This window comes from Triticum aestivum, chromosome 2B (assembly GCF_018294505.1).
Source record: "Triticum aestivum cultivar Chinese Spring chromosome 2B, IWGSC CS RefSeq v2.1, whole genome shotgun sequence".
Taxonomy (NCBI): domain Eukaryota; kingdom Viridiplantae; phylum Streptophyta; class Magnoliopsida; order Poales; family Poaceae; genus Triticum; species Triticum aestivum.
In genome coordinates, this window is record NC_057798.1 from 302,155,791 (window position 1) to 302,174,899 (window position 19,109).

The following is a 19,109-nucleotide window of genomic DNA, read 5'->3' on the forward strand; positions in this document are numbered from 1 at the left end:
CAATTTGGGCGCCACATACCTCACTACAAATCCGGTATTCCATGCTAGGACGAAGCACATAGAGGTGGACTTTCACTTTGTTAGAGAAAAGTAGCACAAGGAGCATTGGATGTTCAGTTTGTATCCTCTGGTGATCAGGTGGCGGATGCTTTTACTAAACCTGCTACAAAGGTCATGTTGGACAAATTACGACACAATCTCAACCTTGTGGCTGGTTGAGATTGAGGGGAAATGTTAACGTAAATATCTTATGCTTTGTTTAACCGGCATATGATCAAGTAGCGATCATACTCGTGATATTAGGGATTGTGAATCTGTTAGATTGATCCCATGTCATCCCGACTTGATTCTCAAGTTGTAATCTTGTACTAGTATATATGGAAGACAAAGCCCAAGGGGCATAGTACGGCTCCAAATCATGTCTCTATTATTCTTTAACTACATCGTCACTCCGCTTTGCCCCCTGTCTGACCATGAGCCAGAGACCATGCAACACCTGCTCCCGACTTGCTCCTCCAGCAAAATTTGGCATGAGGTCCTGGACTGGTGTCGCTCTCCTTTCACCATCCTGAGCATAGAGACCTCGTCGCGGGCATGGTAGGAAGCCATAGTTGCCTCCGTCCACGGAGCCCGCGGAAGGGCCTATCTCTCATTGTCATTCTCACCTTTTGGCCCATTTGGAAGCACTGGGACGACGTCGTCTTCAACGGTAACGAACCATCGATCTCACGTCTGCTCCAGCAGATCCATGATGAATTGCGCAACTAGGAATGAGTTGGAGCAAGGGGCTTGGCCCAACCACTGCCAGAGACGTAGGCCTTCTCTTCTCTTGGATTGAGGCGACCTTGTTTGCCTTAGCACTCATACTCTCCCCATTAGTGTGCACGTGCTTGTATGACACTTTAACTACCTTTTCAACTTCATAATTTGTACTATTGTCCTTCTAGTGAGAAGATACATAAATCTTTTGCATATTCTCGCGAAAAATATAAGATTAATAGACGGACATAACAAACACGCGTCACCAACAATCTAGTTTTATTCTAAAATATAGTAGTCGATTCCCGCCATACAGGTAGCAATGGCAAGCCCAAGGAGAAAATCTTGCTAGTGTGATCAAGGATAAGAAGGGTCCTAATTTTTTTTTCTCAAATACACACGAGTGTGCGTATTATTCATTAAAGAAGAAGAGGGAAGACTCCCCAATAGTCATATGTACAGAGTTTATTTACATGCCGGATTTTTCGACACCACCGCGAATTTACTATGATCTACTACGACTCGACGACCCACCGATCTACGTCTACCTCAAGTCCTTTCGTGCCCTTCTTGAGCAACCCGGCCTTGGCCCAAAGCCTAGCTTCATCCGCAATCCGTTGTTTCACTTGGGAGAGAGATGGTATCACGCCGTTAAACACCACGTCATTTCTGTGCTTCCAAAGTAACCACATAGTCAGGAGGCATTTGGCTCTCGTTGACTTCCGGTTCATGTTGGTCGCGCCTTGCCTGGTGCACCACACACCTAATCCTTCTGCTGCGAGCGGCTCGAAAGCCGGCCTACCCGTGATCCTCCTTAGCTAGTGCCAGATTTGCCTTGCAAACACGCAGTCAATTAATAGATGTTGGATGGTCTCCTCCCCTTGCTGGCATAGCGGGCATGAGTCCTGATGAGGTAGACCTCGACAGGCTAGGCGATCTGAGGTCCAGCATTTGTTCTTGAAGGCTAGCCAGGCAAAGAAACGACAATGGAGGGGTGCCCGCGATCCCCATGTGAATGCCGCCGTCTGCGACACCTCGAGTCCCATGAATCTAGCCGCGTATGGCGAACGAGCTGAGAACTGACCGTTCTTCTCCCAGCTCTGCTTTACCAATTCGTCCATATTCTCTGTGACCTGCACCACCGCAACTCGCGACCAAAGATGAAGGAATTGAACCAGCGCATCCGCTATGAGATCCGGACCAACGTCACCCGCCCAACTGTTGTTTTCGAGAGCATCAGCCACTGTCTTCGATTTCGTGATCCTAGGCAGGATTTTGTCGTATATCAGAGGGGCCATCTCGCATATCCAATACCTGCTCAACCACTTGTCCTCCCAGAATAGAGTGGACTTCCCATCGTCCACCGTCGTGTTCGCAGCAGCCTGGACCAAAGCAATAGCCTCCTCCGGTACCTTACTCTGGAATTCCGCCCATGGCCGTGCTTTGTCATATTTCTGCAGCCATGGCCATCGGGCTTGCAATGCTTTGTTGGGCCACTGCAAGTTTGGAATCCCTAGTCCAGCAAAGTCCGAAGCTTGACACCTCAAGACATGACAACACGCAGCGAAGATGGTTAAAATCGAGGCGTCCTAAAAAATTACCGCATAATAAGCTTTCAGGATTCCATCGCAAAAGAAAGAACTTCCAAGATTGACAAAACAAGTTAACAGCAGCAAAACCATTGGTTCTCTATTGGTGTTGTGTGCATTATAGATAGTATCACCCCTTAAGAGTTAAGAGGCCCAAAAAAGATAATGTAAACAGGCCAATGCTTAGCGTTGGTCGATCGAACAAAGCAGTCTTAGCATGACGGGTCTTCGGTTATAGGAGTAGTAGACAGGAGGACGAGAGGGTGGGTGGGTGAGTGGTACATGACCATGGTGTCGACGTGACGAGCTTGCCGGGTGTCACGACCCTCCCCATTGGGGCCCGCAAACACATGTTCGCTTTCTCAAGGGGCATTGACAACGCACGCGTGGTGTTTCCGATCGAGCGTTACATCTGTCGGCCGATCAGAAACGCTTGGCATGTAAAATTGTTTCATTTCATATAATGTCATAACTCAGAACGTATGTGTCCGTATCAAAGGCACTCGAGCAATGCACAAGGTTGGGGTAGCTAGCTGGGTAACTCAACGCTATGAATAAATAAAATCCTAACAAAGGCTTGGGAAGCTCTATCGTCCTTGCCGAGAGTATTTCCTCCCGTCTCTTGCAGATAAATATCGGCCTCTGCGCTCCCTGACTGTGTACTCCACCTCATCATACTCATCAGGAACAAAGCTGTTGGAAACGCCAAGCACAGTTTCATCACGTCACAAGCCTTCTCTTTGTGGGGAGAGCAAAATCCAATGCGCACACAAAACAGCCTTACCTCCGCTGGTCATGAAAAGGTTTAGCGATCCGGCGATGGGGAGCAGCAACTTGAGGATTGGGATGACTTCTACTTATCTCGCTTTGGGAGCCTGAAGGGGCTGCTGCTGACTTCTGACCCTAGACAACAACGAAAAAAATCAGAATCAAACAAAATCAGAACGACAAGCATCTCAGGATGTGCTTTTGCGGTTCGCTACCTTGTAGCATTCGCTACAGTTACACATCGCAGGACTTGAAGGCAATAACTCTGGCTCCTAGGAAACACAAGCGCTCCAATAGTCAGCAGTAGTCCATCTGCATCTAAATGTAAGAATTTTTTGAAGTAAATCATAACATTAAACACTACGTACCACCCCGCGGTACGGTTCCTTGCACTGAGGTGCTACTTGAGAAGTTGAAGCCACCGTGAGCTCATGCTCCTAACAACACAGAGTCAGCCTACAATTAACATCAGGATGCAAATAAAACCTAAAAACTGGAAACCATGCACTTACTGTCTTATTATAGTAGCCTTTCTCCGATCCACCACTGGTTGCAGCAAATTCATCAACGTTCTCACACTGATAGTGGTGACCAGCCTTGTCAGCGCTGGAGTAATGCCCACTCTGATAAGCACTTGAGTTATGATCACCTCTAATGCATTCTGGGCAAGATTCATCATGTGCCCTCTCCAAGTATGAATGTCTATATTTACTCCTGCTGTATTCATCTCCTTGCATGGTTGATGCTTCATATGCTGCATGCTTATGTTTTGGATATTTATTATCATGTCGACTCTCGACATAACTTTCCCGGATTCTGCTCCCAGGGTGTGTCCTTCCATATTTATGGCTGGGGTCTACAACCAAGCATTAAAAATAACCCTTTCAGTAACCTCGTGGAAAAAAGAAAGAGGAACACACATTTATCAAAAGAAACCAACCAGGTACTGTAGAATCTCTTCTGTAGTAAGACCTGTATTCTCGCACTGAAACAGGTCTTTCTCCATCATCAACCGCCATGGGAGGCAACCTACCAACATAACCTTCCCGAATTCTGCTCCCTGGGTAGTTGCTATGATTTGAATAAGGACGTCTTTCCGGACCTAAATGCCTGAATCTGTTAGGGTGGGGCTCTCTGTCACCATAATTTTTGCCAATAAATCCTCTCCTGACGCCCAACATGTGACTATCCCCTTGCCATGAAGGCTTTTTGAAAGTAGGCTTTGGTCTTTGTAGGGTAGCCTTCATGCGGATCTGAAAGTATGGAAGTAGTAAGTAGTAACTAACCATAGTTCAAGCAAATAAACCAAAGGTAGAAGTCGCACAACAATAAGGAGCATAAAGGGATTACCTTTCCACTACCTTCACCAAAGCGACCTTTATTGACCATATCAATGCAATCTAATGCCGCTTGTCTTGTAGTAAAGCTGATGAAACCAAAATCTTTACGTTTTGCTGTAAACATATTTCTAGCAAGTTGTATATTATCAATTTCACCAAACTTTCCAAACTTTTCCCTCACGTCGTCTTCATCCCAATGAGGCGGTAAGCCATCCAAGAAAACAGATTTTACCTACATTTCATAATGATAATAAGAGATGTTAAATGGAAAAGGCATGATCATGCAATACCTCTAGTTACAGAAGCAAATAGAAAAAGCTGCTTCGTTTGTGTATGTACCTTCTCCATAACCTTATCATCTTGTGAAATGGTGTTTGAAAATGATATTTGTGCTCTAACATCAGTACCAAGAAACAGATCTCTTTTCTGTAGTTTAAGAAATCCAGCAACAGCATCCACATGTGAGCTGAAGTCAAGAAACGCATAGCCTCTATTTCTTCCCTTTCTATCCGGGTGCTCAATTAAATTGATATCTTCAAGGTTTTCCAACTCAAAGGTTTTCAGCTTCTCTGCTAACTGTAAGAGATCAACCATTACTCAAAATAGCAAGGTGCTTGCAAAAAATGCGAGTATCAAATAAGTAAGACAGCATACATCATCTTTTGACCAATCGAAGCAAATGTTCCGAAGATGAAGGGTCTCATTATCATTGTTCTTGCATATTCCACAAGCTTTTCCCTTGATCTGAAAACCATAATAAGGTGTTATATATATGTGCAGCCCTATTGGCTAGTTAAAAAATATCATTCGTTGAACACACATGGATGTGAGCATTCATTGTCAATACCAAACATGTCCAAGAATTTCAACTATATTGAATAAAGTATCACAGAGTACAATCAGCATGGCAAATGCAATTGCTTTACTATCAAAGAAAATCTAATCGAGATTACCATCTAAATGCTTAAACTTTTAAATGGTAGCAGCAGTACATAATCTAACAGATGTAAACATACTGAAATACAAGAGATCATACCAACTTATACTAACTAAAAGAATGTTGAGTACTACCAGTTGTAATCGTTGATACCTGAGCGGAGAGGGATAACTACGGTACTGAAGATAGCCAGTTATGCCATCTGCAGGGGCTTAGGAAGACATGGGGAAGGAGAAGAGAATAATACTCCCTCCATTCCTAAATATAAGGTGTATTATTTTTTCAAAAAGTCAAACTTCTCTAACTTTGACCAAGTTTTTAGACAAAAATATCAATTTCTAGAATACCAAATCATTGCCACAAGATTCACCATGAAATACATTTTGATATTTTACATATTCAATATTCTAAATCATTATAGATTTTTCTATGAAGTTGGTCAAACATAGACAATGTTTGACTTTTTGAAAAACTAATACACCTTACATTAAGGAACGGAGGGAGTATATTGGTTCTTGCTTCTTCCCAAAGATTTTTGCTTTAAATGCCCACTCTTACATAGAGCTAACCAATTTTGACCCCAAAGACATGGACTTGACTTGGAAACCAACCTGTATATAATAGTCCCTCTGTTCACAAATATAGGATGTTCTAACTTTTTGTGAATCGGATGTATATAGACATGTTTTAGTGTGTTTGTTCACTCATTTCAGTCTGTATGTGGTCCATAATGAAATATCCAAAACATCTTATATTTGTGAACGGAGGGAGTACGTTCTAACTACACCATTATAAATTGACTTCGACTATAACATACTAAATGCCATTAACTGCAGACTCTACTTCCTGATTCTCCTGAATTACGAAGCCTGCTAGCTGCTGCCATTGAGAATGCAGTACTTCTCCCGCCACCACCCCACTGACTAGCAGTCATTGCAAACCATATTTTGTTATGGGGTTACAGATGGTCCTTGTCCATCAGCAGATTGTACTGATAGTGTGGGGTGGTGAACCAAACACACCAATAAAGCCCCAAATGGATGGGGATGTTGCCACTCTGGCTCCACTTAACACTAAAATTTTGGAGCCTTCCTGACATTTACTCCTTGCATTCCTGACTCAAGCGTGTAAGAGCCCTTCTGACACATTGCATGGCAGTGTTCCCTAATGTACTTTCATTGTATCTTCTTTCCTCCTAGTAATTTCTCTCACTACTACGCTAGCTTGAGACTTCATCGCGCTAGAGACTCCCATCGCACCCCCATGGAACACATGTCCTGGCTCCAGCACAATGCAGATAATCAAACCACACAAGTTCCTGATCCTTGCACATGCCTGCTCCAAATAATGTATCAGATGTATGCACACCTTCACTTTACCCATGCACTTCCATACTAATTACAATAACTAATTGAGTCTCTGACTTGGCAACCCCTGACTCAATTGTTTGTCATGCACATGGGTTTATCCAAGGAAGTACTCCCTTCATGCCCTCAATACATGGCACACGCGCATTCCAAGAATGAGGTTTGACCATTAGTTTGACCAACTAATCGCGGCTATTTCACAAAAATTGTATCACCAGATTCGTATTTGAACATGGTATCATTTTTATGACATACAACACATGTTATTAAACAAGTTCGTGGTCAAAGTTAAATCATGCAAAACAAGGGCGCCATGTAAAAGGGGACAGAGGGTATCACTTTATGTGCTGCCAACCATCATAAATTCTGTGCTAGGCTGCACCAAACCCATGACTTCCTGTTGTGGTTTTACGTTCCTCTACCAATACTTTTCCTTGTGCTTCCGCTGACACACAATTTACCATGTCTCTGTTGCCGCCTATTTTGTTGCTCCTGATATATTGGACGACAAGGGTAGTAACCTATGTTTTAAAGGCGTCCGTAAGGCGACGCCTAGGCGACGCCTAGGCGACGCCTAGGCGTCGAGGCGCCCCCCCCAGCGCTTTGCGCTTTAGGCGCCTAGGCGTCCGCTTTAGGCGCCTAGGCGTCGCCTAGGCGTCGAAGCGCCCCCCCAGCGCCTTAAAGCAAGGCGTCGCCTTAAAAACATAGGTAGTAACTCGAAAGTTGAAACCATGTTGACAACAGTTTCTGTAGATCGTGCAACATCATTGTCTGAACCATATTTAATGAAGGCCAAAGCCCTTTGATCTCACTGGTAAAACTTGAGTTGTCTCCACCACTACGTACAGATCAAGATTCGATCAAGCACTTTCTCTATCAGCTCAATCGTGCCGCGGAGGAGTATCCTTCGTGACATCTTCTCGACAACAAAGACCATGGTAGATGTTTGCAGTTCAAGGATGGCTGCCATGAGGTTATCACTTGTGATGCTTTTCATCTCATGTCATGGTGATCAGCTCTACAACCGAATTATTGTGGACTTTAACTCATAACACAGCCACTCTAGCACCCAACATAGCTATATAGCATGTTTTGTGGGATTAGGAAGGCATAGGTTATGAGAAGAGAATATTTCTCAGCCTCATATATTACAATCCTGCTCTTATATAGATCTACCTACATATGGAAAGAAATCTTAGTCTTGAATCTATATCTATTTTATTTTATTTTACCTACTAATAAAGGGAGGTGATATTCTTGGTCCAGTCCGTCATGACGTTTTGCAAAAAAGTCTCTAAGCTTTCTAGAAATCAACCCCGCAATCCAGAAAAACTGTTCATATAATCAACCTGCGGTACTGAGTCATAGGAAGAAAACGATTCGAACGTCTTGACGGGCCAAGTTTGTGCACCTGCACTCTTCAGAAGCCCAGTTAGCTTCGCATGTGTCAGGTGCTAAAAAATTAAAAAAATTACAGCAATGCGTGGGTTGGAGTCGAACTCACAACCGCACACATCAATGAAACATCGGTAACCAACTGGACAACCTAGCTGTTGTGAAGGTCATGACGTTTTGCAGAAAAGTCACTAAGCTTTCTAGAAATCAACCCTACAATCCAGAAAAAATGTTCGTATAATCAACCTGCGGTACTGAGTGGCAGGAAGAAAACGATTCGAACGTCTTGACGGACTGAGTTTGTGCACTGCACTGCTTCAGAAGCCCAGTTAGCTTCGCACGTGTCAGGTACTAAAAAAATAATGCAATGCGTGGGTTGGAGTCGAACTCACAACCGCACACATTAATCAAACATCTGTAACCAACTGGACAACCTAGCTGTTGTGAAAGTATACGTTGTATGTTTTATATATATATATATATATATATATATATATATATATATATATATATATATATTGTGCCCCCAGTTGACTTTGCATGTGTCAGGTGCTAAAAAATTAATGCAATGTGTTTTTCTTAAGCGGAATTAGGACATCCACAGTGTGTAGAGGCAGCATCGCCTCTATACCATGTCGCGCAGATTGCCGCTGAAGTTTTAGAGAAAAGCACGTAGTGTATAGAGGCTGCGGTCACCTTTTAGATGGACCGGATTTAGAAAACAAGTTTCTCAACATATTTTATTCTCCTACAGCCACTCCCTGGAACTGACATATGGGGTCCTCAATTTCTTTATTCATTAGAGGCTGCCTCCATGCTATGAGGTGATGCTAACGACTTTGGACTAGAGGCTGGGGCCTGCAATGTATAGAGGCTGCCTCTAACAGGAGAGAGAAGGCTTAGAGGCAGCAAAAACACTACACTGTGGGTGCTCTTAATGCAATGTGTGGGTTGGAGTCTTCGCTCGATTGCGCATGCCGTCCGTCGTTCAGCTGTGCCTTCGCATGGGCCTTCATATTTTCATACGACGCTGCGATGCTGGTTTTTTGGGGCCAAGTTTCGCAGATTCCGCTCATGTTTATAAAACAAGTTTGTAAACAGATTAAATAGTCCCACCTTGCTTCTTTAGACCTAATTCCACCAATTTGTATATGTCCGTGGGTATAGTGATAGAGTTAGGGTGGCACCGACTGAAGAGAAGCTTGTCCAACATTGTCTGAGATGGTTTGGGCATATACAGCGTAGATCTCCAAAAGGGCCAATGCATAGCGGGCGGTTAAAATGTGTTAATAATGGCAAGAGACGTCATAGTAGACCAAACTTGACATGGGAGGAGTCCCTAAAGAGAGATCTGAAGGACTAGAATATCACCAAAGATTTAGCCATGGACAGGGGTGCATGGAAGTTAGCTATCCACGTGCCATAGCCATGACTTGGTTTCGATATCTTATGGGTTTCAACTCTAGCTTAACCCAACTTGTTTGGGACTGAAAGGCTTTGTTGTTGTTGTAATAAATATGCTGGGGCCAGCAGGAACTACTGCCCAGTCTTTTAGCAAAGGAAATGATTAATCGTCTATGCCGTTAGCACTACAACGTACTACGGAGTAGTTCTAAACTAAACCTTCCTGGCACCATATCCTTCTACATCTCTAGCACAAAATGAGCCAGCCAAACAATTATAAACTAATAACTCAAAGGTATTAGTTTGAACCCAGCTTGTTCGATTTCCCTTATTTATCTATCTACAGTACCTTAAGCCCTGTAAAGCACGAGACCGTACAACAGTTCCCTTACTAAAAATTCAACCTTTTTCCAACCACTTTGTTCCTAGTACTACGTAGCAAATTCTCATCGAAACCAATAAGGCAATGCTTCAGATGTTGCGCAAAGGCCAGAGGCCATTAACTTAGGACCAGTTCGTTCAGTGTTTTCCCCAACCCGACCACTTTCCAGAAATTCACACTACACAGAGCTAGGGAAGAGAATCTAGTGCATGCAATAGCTGTAAAGAATACCATGGCCGTGCGGAGGTCGTTGGCAGCCCACCGCGCCTGCCAAACCTCGGCGAAGCGTACAAAGGCAAAGCCCTTGTTAAGCTGCAGCTCCACCGGATCCCGGACGAGCCGCACCTCCTCGACCTCGCCGGCCTCGGTGAGCGCCGCCGCGACGTCATCCTCCATGGCTTCCCGCGGCAGCCCAAACACGAACACCTCGTACTCCTTCCTCTTCTTCCTCCTCCCCTCGTCCTCCCCTCCTTCCCCAGACACCCCCACCTCCTCCACGACCTCCTTCTCCACAATAGCGTCTTCCTCCTCGGCCGGCGCCACCGCCGTCTCCTCCTCCACGATCATCTCCTCGGGAGCCTCTACCTCTTCCTCCTCCTCCTCCTCCTCAACTACTTCCTCCACCTCGACGACCTCCTCCACCTCCTGGGGCTCCTCCTCCTCGAAATCCTCCATGGCGACGTTGAGGTCGAAGAGCGGACGGCGCGGGGCCGGCGGAAGGTCTTCCATCTCCGGCGATCGCCGGCCGCACGGGGGCTTAGGGTTTCGTAGCGGCGGCGGTCTCCGTTTGGATTTTTGCTGCTGGGTAGTCTACTGGAGCGAGATGTGGCGATGAGATGCGATGTACGGCCCGGGGAGACGGGAAAAAAATTATACGAGACCAGGTCTCATATAAACTAGGTGAGACCCACCCTGATGGATGACATGTGGCATTCACAAATCACAAAGCATCTAGTCTTTCCCCCTTAATTTCAGGTGGGGGATGGGATAGATGCTTTGTGATTTACAAATGTCACGTGTCATCCATCAAGATGGGTCTCACCTACTAACCTGTGAGACCTGGTCTTATATAATTCTTTTCCCGGGGAGACCACGCGGCTGCCAAAAGAAAAGGCGGTTATAAGGGCACTCGTGTCCCTGGAAACGGAGGGCTGGGTTCAGCGACGGCATACCGCATACATGGGGCCCGGTGTCAGTTTCACTGGCAGCCTGCTCGGGACAGGTCTGCATGTCAGTGTGTGTATGATAGTCCAGTGTTCTTCTAGCAATACCTGGTTTGACTCGGTCCAGTTCTATTCTCCCGGAATCTTAGAATCAGATCTGTAGCTTCTCTCAGAATTTTAAACCTCTACCTCCGGAGTCCATTTCTCAGTGAATTTTGAAATGAACCTACTTAGCGCGACAACACAGCCAGCTAGACGCGTCACATCTTTGATGGTTTTCAGGGCTCGGAAGCTTTGATCTTGTTGGGGTTGCCTTCTATCCCTCACTGAGAAACAACGAACCCAAGGAGCTTGTCGGACGGAACGTCAAACACACATTTCTCAGGGTTGAGCTTCAAGTTAATCATTCGTAGATTTGCAAAAGTTTCTTCGAGATCATTTGATGAGTGTAGACTTATCTCTGATCTTGACCACTATATCATCCATGCAGGCTTCTATGTTTCTGTGTAGTTGAGGCTCAAAACCAATCTGCACGGCCCTCGCAAATGTCGATCCAGTGCATTTTAACCCGAAAGCATTCGTACAAAGTAGTACGTGCCACATAGGGTAATAAACGTGGTTTTCTCTTCGCCTTCCTTAGCCATGAAGATCTGATGATAGCCGGAGTACGCGTCAAGGAAGGAGAGCAAATCACATCCTGAAGGGGAGTCAACAATCTGATCGATGCGCGGCAAGGGGAAGGGATCCTTTGGACATGCTTTGTTCAAGTCGGTGTAGTCAATGCAAAGCCTCCACTTCCCATTCACCTTGCGCACCACCACAGAGTTTGCCAACCAAGTTGGGTGCAATACTCCTCTGACTAAGCCTGCTGCTTAAAGTTTCTTAATCTCCTCAGCAATGAATTGTTACCGCTCCAAGGCTTGCTTTTTGACCTTCTGCTTGACGGGGTGGGCGTGAGGACAGATAGCAAGGTGGTGCTCGATTACCTTCCTAGGAACGTCGGGGATGTCAGATGGTCGCAATGCAAACACATCGACATTCGCCCGCAGGAAGGCAACGAGCGCGCTTTCCTATTTGTCATCAAGTGTGGCACTAATGGTGAAGGTACCATCAGTGCCATCCTGCCTCGCCGGAACTTTCTTTGTTGCAGGTAGGGCAACCTTGGATTTCTTGCTAATCGAACATTTCGGCAAATCACTGCCGGGCGTGGCACACTCCGAAGAGGCATGCTTCCCGGGGTCCTTGTCAACATCCTTGCTAGCTTTCTTAACCTTCTTTTCTTTCGTGGCGGGAGCTGGGGCCTTGACAGCCTCAGCTGCTACCGCATCTCTATACATCTTGTCGACGCATATAACAGCATCCCTCTTATCAGATGGGATGGAGATTACCCTGATGTCTACTAGACAACTTGTTCTTGTAGACTCGTGTTGGGCCACCAAGCATAGAGTTTTGTGGGACAGTAGCAAATTTTTCTCAAGTGGATGACCTAAGGTTTATCAATCCGTGGGAGGCATAGGATGAAGGTGGTCTCTCTCAAACAACCTTGCAACAAAATAATAAAGAGTCTCTTGTGTCCCCAACACACCAAATGAAATGGTAAATTGTATAGGTGCACTAGTTCGGCGAAGAGATGGTGATACAAGTGTAGTAATGATAGTAGATATTGATTTTTGTAATAGGAACAGTAAAAAACAGCAAGGTAGCATGTAACAAAAGTGAGCACAAACAGTATTGCAATGCTTAAAAATGAGGCCTAGGGTACGTACTTTCGCTAGTGCAATCTCTCAACAATGCTAATATAATTGGATCATATAACCATCCCTCAACGTGCAATGAAGAATCACTCCAAAGTTCTTATCTAGCAGAGAACATAAGAAGAAATTGTTTGTAGGGTACGAAACCACCTCAAAGTTATCCTTTCCGATTAATCTATCCAAGAGTTTATACTAAAATAACCAGAAGTTATCCTTTCCGATCGATCTATCTAAGAGTTAGTACTAAAATAACACCATATGATACAGATCAACTAACTCTAATGTCAGCTAGATACTCCAATGTCACCGCAAGTGTGTGTGAGTTGATTATGCGATATGCATCAAACAATTTCTGATTCATAATACTCAATCCAACATAAAGAACCTCAAAGAGTGCCCCAATATTTCTACTGGAGAAACAAGGACGAGTGCATCAATCCCTATGCATAGATTACCCCAATGTCACCTCAGGAATCCGCGAGTTGAGTGCCAAAACACATATCAAGTGAATCAATATGATACACCATTGTCACCACGAGGAAAGCGCCGGTTCGATTCCGGCTCATGACATGAAGAAGAAGTCCCAAACAGGGATCAGATGAGTTTGCACAATGAAATCTAATTGTTCTTCCGGTAATTCACTGGTGCAGGCGGAGCAGCAAACCTTCGTAGAAAAGGGAGAGGCTGCGTTGCTGCTTGATCGGCGGGGAGGAAGATCTCAAAGTATGGGGCAAAGGATCAAGCGCTTTGACTTTGCTTTGTCCCCCGGGATCCACCACAGGTACTGATTAGCTGCTTGAACGTGGAAATATTTCGGCATATATGCTCTTAGGTTAGTACGAGAACTCGACTCTACGCACCGGTTTCCCTCAGTTCAGGAAGGGAAGCGAGCTTTCAAGGGTCCAAGGATAAAAAAGGAGTAGATAAGAGCCATCGAACCATATTTGTCATTTGCTTTTCGTTCGAGTAGGGCTCGAAAGCCAGGGACTCTCCTGGCAAAGAATCTGAACGATCTGAGTTCTTTTCTGAGAAAGAAGCTGCGGGTGGCGTTTCCGGTAAAGGGGGAATCTCAAGGAGGGTCTCCAGACCTTCGAAGTGGGTTGGGCCAGCAAGAAGACTTCGACTAGGGAGACGAAGAATGGAATTGAAGAAGGCAGCATAGTCGGTCGTGACGCCTTTTCCTTTTGTATGAGAAAGCGCTACAAAACATAGTCAATTGCAAATCGGCCGGTTGGTTTGCTTCTCACTGTTTCGACCGTAGTGCTCCAACACAAGTCCGTTTCCTCCATTTTGCGGTACGCCACACCCTTCCCGATCAACAGGACCCCGTTTCGACCGTAGGAGGTCCAAGAGAAGTCTCTTTCCTCCGTTTTGCGGTACGCCAGACCCCTCCCGATGGACAGGATCCCATTTCGACTGTGGCCGGTCGAACACAAGGCCGTTTCCTCCCGATGAACACGATGTATTCCGTTGCCTCCCCATGAACACGACGCATTCCGTTGCCTCCCCATGAACACGACGACGACGCAGTTTCTCCGTTCTGACCAAGCCATGTACGCGAGCCCTGGCCGTACGTATGCGCGAGTAGGCGTTCGAGACCCCCCCCCCTGTATGTACGTATGTGACCGTATTTACTTTCTTGCATCCTGGCCGTTGTACATATGTGTACATGCTACGTGCGTGCCTCTACTACGACACGTGCGCGCCTCTACATCGACCAGTATGTACATACATGTTCGCGACCAGAATGACAACACTATGTACTCTTCGACCAAGTGGGTCCCTGTTGGGGAACGTTGCAGAAAATTAAAATTTTTCCTACGGTTTCACCAAGATCCATCTATGAGTTCATCTAAGCAACGAGTCAAGGGGAAGAGTTTGCATCTACATACCACTTGTAGATCACGAGCGGAAGCTTGTCAAGGGGATGGTGATGATGGAGTCGTACTCGAACGTGATTCGGATCACCGATGTCCAAGTGCTGAACGGACAACACCTCCGCGTTCAACACATGTACGGGACGGGAGACGTCTCCTCCGTCTTGATCCAGCAAGGAGGAAGGAGAGGTTGAGGAAGGCAGCTCCAACAGCAGCACGACGGCGTGGTGTAGTTGGTGCAGCAGTACTCCGACAGAGCTTCGCCAAGCACGTACGGAGGAGGAGAAGTGTTGGGGAGGGAAGGGGCTGCGCCTTGAGTTGTGGTGTATTGCAGCCCTCCCCTCACCCCTCTATATATAGGGGAAGGGGCAAGGGGGCCGGCCCTCTAGGGAAAACCCTAGGGGGTCGGCGGCCAAGGGGTGGGGGGCTTGCCCCCCAAGCAAGGGGGGTGCGCCCCCTTTAGGGTTTCCCCCCCAACCCTAGGCGCATGGGCCCAAAGGGGGGGGGCGCGCCAAGCCCACCAGGGGCTGGCTGCTATCCCTACGCAGCCCAAGTGGCCCCCCGGGAGGGGTGGTCCCTCCCGGTGGACCTCCGGAACCTTTCCGGTGGTCCCGGTACAATACCGGTATGACCCCGAAACTTTCCGGTGCCCGTTTAACAACTTCCCATATATATAAAACTTTACCTCCGGACCATTCTGTAACTCCTCGTGACGTCCGGGATCTCATCCGGGACTCCGAACAACATTCGGTAATCACATACTTGTCTTCCTGATAACCCTAGCGTCACCGAACCTTAAGTGTGTAGACCCTACGGGTTCGGGAGACATGCAGACATGACCGAGACTCTCCGGTCAATAACCAACAGCGGGATCTGGATACCCATGTTGGCTCCCACATGCTCCTCGATGAAGTCATCGGATGAACCACGATGTCGAGGATTCGATCAAACCCCGTATACAATTCCCTTTGTCAATCGGTACGTTACTTGCCCGAGACTCGATCGTCGGTATCCCAATACCTTGTTCAGTCTCGTTACTGGCAAGTCACTTTACTCGTACCGTAATGCATGATCCCGTGGCCAACACCTTGGTCACCTTGAGCTCATTATGATGATGCATTACTGAGTGGGCCCAGAGATACCTCTCCGTCATACGGAGTGACAAATCCCAGTCTCGATCCGTGTCAACCCAATAGACACTTTCGGAGATACCTGTAGTGCACCTTTATAGTCACCCAGTTACGTTGTGACGTTTGATACACCCAAAGCATTCCTACGGTATCCAGGAGTTACACGATCTCATGGTCGAAGGAAGAGATACTTGACATTGGAAAATCTCTAGCAAACGAACTAACGGACCTTTGTGCTATGCTTAGGATTGGGTCTTGTCCATCACATCATTCTCCTAATGATGTGATCCCATTATCAACGACATCCAATGTCCATAGCCAGGAAACCATGACTATCTGTTGATCACAACGAGCTAGTCAACTAGAGGCTTACTAGGGACATATTGTGGTCTATGTATTCACACGTGTATTACGATTTCCGGATAATACAGTTATAGCATGAATAAAAGACTATTATCATGAACAAAGAAATATAATAATAATACTTTTATTATTGCCTCTAGGGCATATTTCCAACAGTCTCCCACTTGCACTAGAGTCAATAATCTAGTTACATTGTGATGAATCGAACACCCATAGAGTTCTGGTGTTGATCATGTTTCGCTCGCGAGAGAGGTTTAGTCAACGGATCTGCGACATTCAGATCCGTATGTACTTTGCAAATTTCTATGTCCATCTTGAACATTTTCACGGATGGAGTTGAAACGACGCTTGATGTGCCTGGTCTTCCTGTGAAATCTGGGCTCCTTCGCAAGGGCAATAGCTCCAGTATTGTCACAGAAAAGTTTGATTGGCCCCGACGCATCGGGTATGACTCCTAGGTCGGTGATGAACTCCTTCACCCAAATAGCTTCATGCGCTACCTCCGAGGCTGCCATGTACTCCGCTTCACATGTAGATCCCGCCACGATGCTCTGCTTGCAGCTGCACCAGCTTACTGCTCCACCATTCAACATATACACGTATCCGGTTTGTGACTTAGAGTCATCCAGATCTGTGTCGAAGCTAGCATCGATGTAACCCTTTATGACGAGCTCTTCGTCACCTCCATAAACGAGAAACATGTCCTTTGTCCTTTTCAGGTACTTCAGGATATTCTTGACCGCTGTCCAGTGTTCCTTGCCGGGATTACTCTGGTATCTTGCTACCAAACTTACGGCAAGGTTTACATCAGGTCTGGTACACAGCATGGCATACATAATAGATCCTATGGCTGAAGCATAGGGGATGACACTCATCTCTTCTTTATCTTTTGCCGTGGTCGGTGACTGAGCTGAGCTCAATCTCACACCTTGTAACATAGGCAAGAACCCTTTCTTGGACTCATCCATTTTGAACTTTTTCAAAATCTTATCAAGGTATGTGCTTTGTGAAAGACCTATGAGGCGTCTCGATCTATCTCTATAGATCTTGATGCCTAATATATAAGCAGCTTCTCCAAGGTCCTTCATTGAAAAACATTTGTTCAAGTAGGCCTTAATGCTGTCCAGAAATTCTATATTATTTCCCATCAAGAGTATGTCATCCACATATAATATGAGAAATGCTACAGAGCTCCCACTCACTTTCTTGTAAACGCAGGCTTCTCCATAAGTCTGCATAAACCCAAACGCTTTGATCATCTCATCAAAGCGAATATTCCAACTCTGAGATGCTTGCACCAGCCCATAAATGGATCGCTGGAGCTTGCATACTTTGTTAGCGTTCTTAGGATCGACAAAACCTTCCGGCTGCATCATATACAGCTCTTCCTTAAGATGCCCGTTAAGGAATGCCGTTTTGACGTCCATCTGCCATATCTCATAATCATAGTATGCGGCAATTGCTAACATGATTCGGACGGACTTAAGCTTCGCTACGGGAGAGAATGTCTCGTCGTAGTCAATCCCTTAAACTTGTCGATAACCCTTAGCGACAAGTCGAGCTTTATAGATGGTGACATTACCATCCGCATCCGTCTTCTTCTTAAAGATCCATTTGTTTTCTATCACTCGCCGATCATCGGGCAAGTCAGTCAAAGTCCATGCTTTGTTTTCATACATGGATTCTATCTCGGATTTCATGGCTTCTAGCCATTTGTTGGAATCTGGGCCCGCCATCGCTTCTTCATAGTTCGAAGGTTCACCGTTGTCTAACAACATGATTTCCAGGACAGGGTTGCCGTACCACTCTGGTGCGGAACGTGTCCTTGTGGACCTACGAAGTTCAGTAGCAACTTGATCCGAAGTACCTTGATCATCATCATTGGTTTCCTCTTCAGTTGGTGTGGGCACCACAGGAACATTTTCCTGAGCTGCATCACTTTCCCGTTCGAGAGGTAGTACTTCATCAAGTTCTACTTTCCTCCCACTTACTTCTTTCGAGAGAAACTCTTTTTCCAGAAAGCATCCGTTCTTGGCAACAAAGATCTTGCCCTCGGATCTTAAGTAGAAGGTATACCCTACAGTTTCCTTAGGGTATCCTATGAAGACGCATTTTTCCGACTTGGGTTCGAGCTTTTCAGGTTGAAGTTTCTTGACATAAGCATCGCATCCCCAAACTTTTAGAAACGACAGCTTAGGTTTCTTCCCAAACCATAATTCATACGGTGTCGTCTCAACGGATTTAGACGGTGCCCTATTTAAAGTGAATGTAGCTATCTCTAGAGCGTATCCCCAAAATGATAGCGGTAAATCGGTAAGAGTCATCATAGACCGCACCATATCCAATAGAGTGCGATTACGACGTTCGGACACACCGTTTCGCTGAGGTGTTCCAGGCGGCGTGAGTTGTGAAACGATTCCACATTTCCTTAAGTGTGTGCCAAATTCGTGACTTAAATATTCTCCTCCACGATCTGATCGTAGGAACTTTATCTTTCGGTCACGTTGATTCTCCACCTCATTCTGAAATTCCTTGAACTTTTCAAAGGTCTCAGGCTTGTGTTTCATTAAGTAGACATACCCATATCTATTTAAGTCATCAGTGAGAGTGAGAACATAACGATATCCTCCACGAGCCTCAACGCTCATTGGACCGCACACATCGGTATGTATGATTTCCAACAAGTTGGTTGCTCGCTCCATTGTTCCGGAGAACGGAGTCTTGGTCATTTTTCCCATGAGGCATGGTTCGCATGTGTCAAATGATTCATAATCAAGAGACTCTAAAAGTCCATCAGCATGGAGCTTCTTCATGCGCTTCACACCAATGTGACCAAGGCGGCAGTGCCACAAGTATGTGGGACTATCGTTATCAACTTTAC

General features: G+C 45.8%; 1 protein-coding gene across 2 annotated transcripts; it reads right to left on the reverse strand.

Moving 5' to 3' along the window:
• Positions 1 to 2,787: 2,787 nt before the first annotated feature.
• On the reverse strand, positions 2,788 to 10,802 carry LOC123044791 (uncharacterized). 2 transcript variants are annotated; one of them, XM_044467671.1, is made up of 10 exons: positions 10,173 to 10,802; positions 5,111 to 5,200; positions 4,796 to 5,032; positions 4,467 to 4,688; positions 4,057 to 4,369; positions 3,629 to 3,972; positions 3,485 to 3,553; positions 3,332 to 3,388; positions 3,133 to 3,245; positions 2,788 to 3,041 (listed from the first exon to the last, which is right to left on the reverse strand). In XM_044467671.1, the coding sequence occupies exons 1-10, from the start codon at positions 10,668 to 10,670 to the stop codon at positions 2,936 to 2,938; spliced, it is 2,049 nt and encodes a 682-aa protein (XP_044323606.1). In that variant the 5' UTR covers positions 10,671 to 10,802; the 3' UTR covers positions 2,788 to 2,935. The 2 variants fall into 2 exon arrangements, with proteins under 2 accessions (XP_044323606.1, XP_044323605.1); XM_044467670.1 differs by having other exon boundaries at positions 3,133 to 3,251.
• Between the last annotated feature and the right edge of the window lie 8,307 nt (positions 10,803 to 19,109).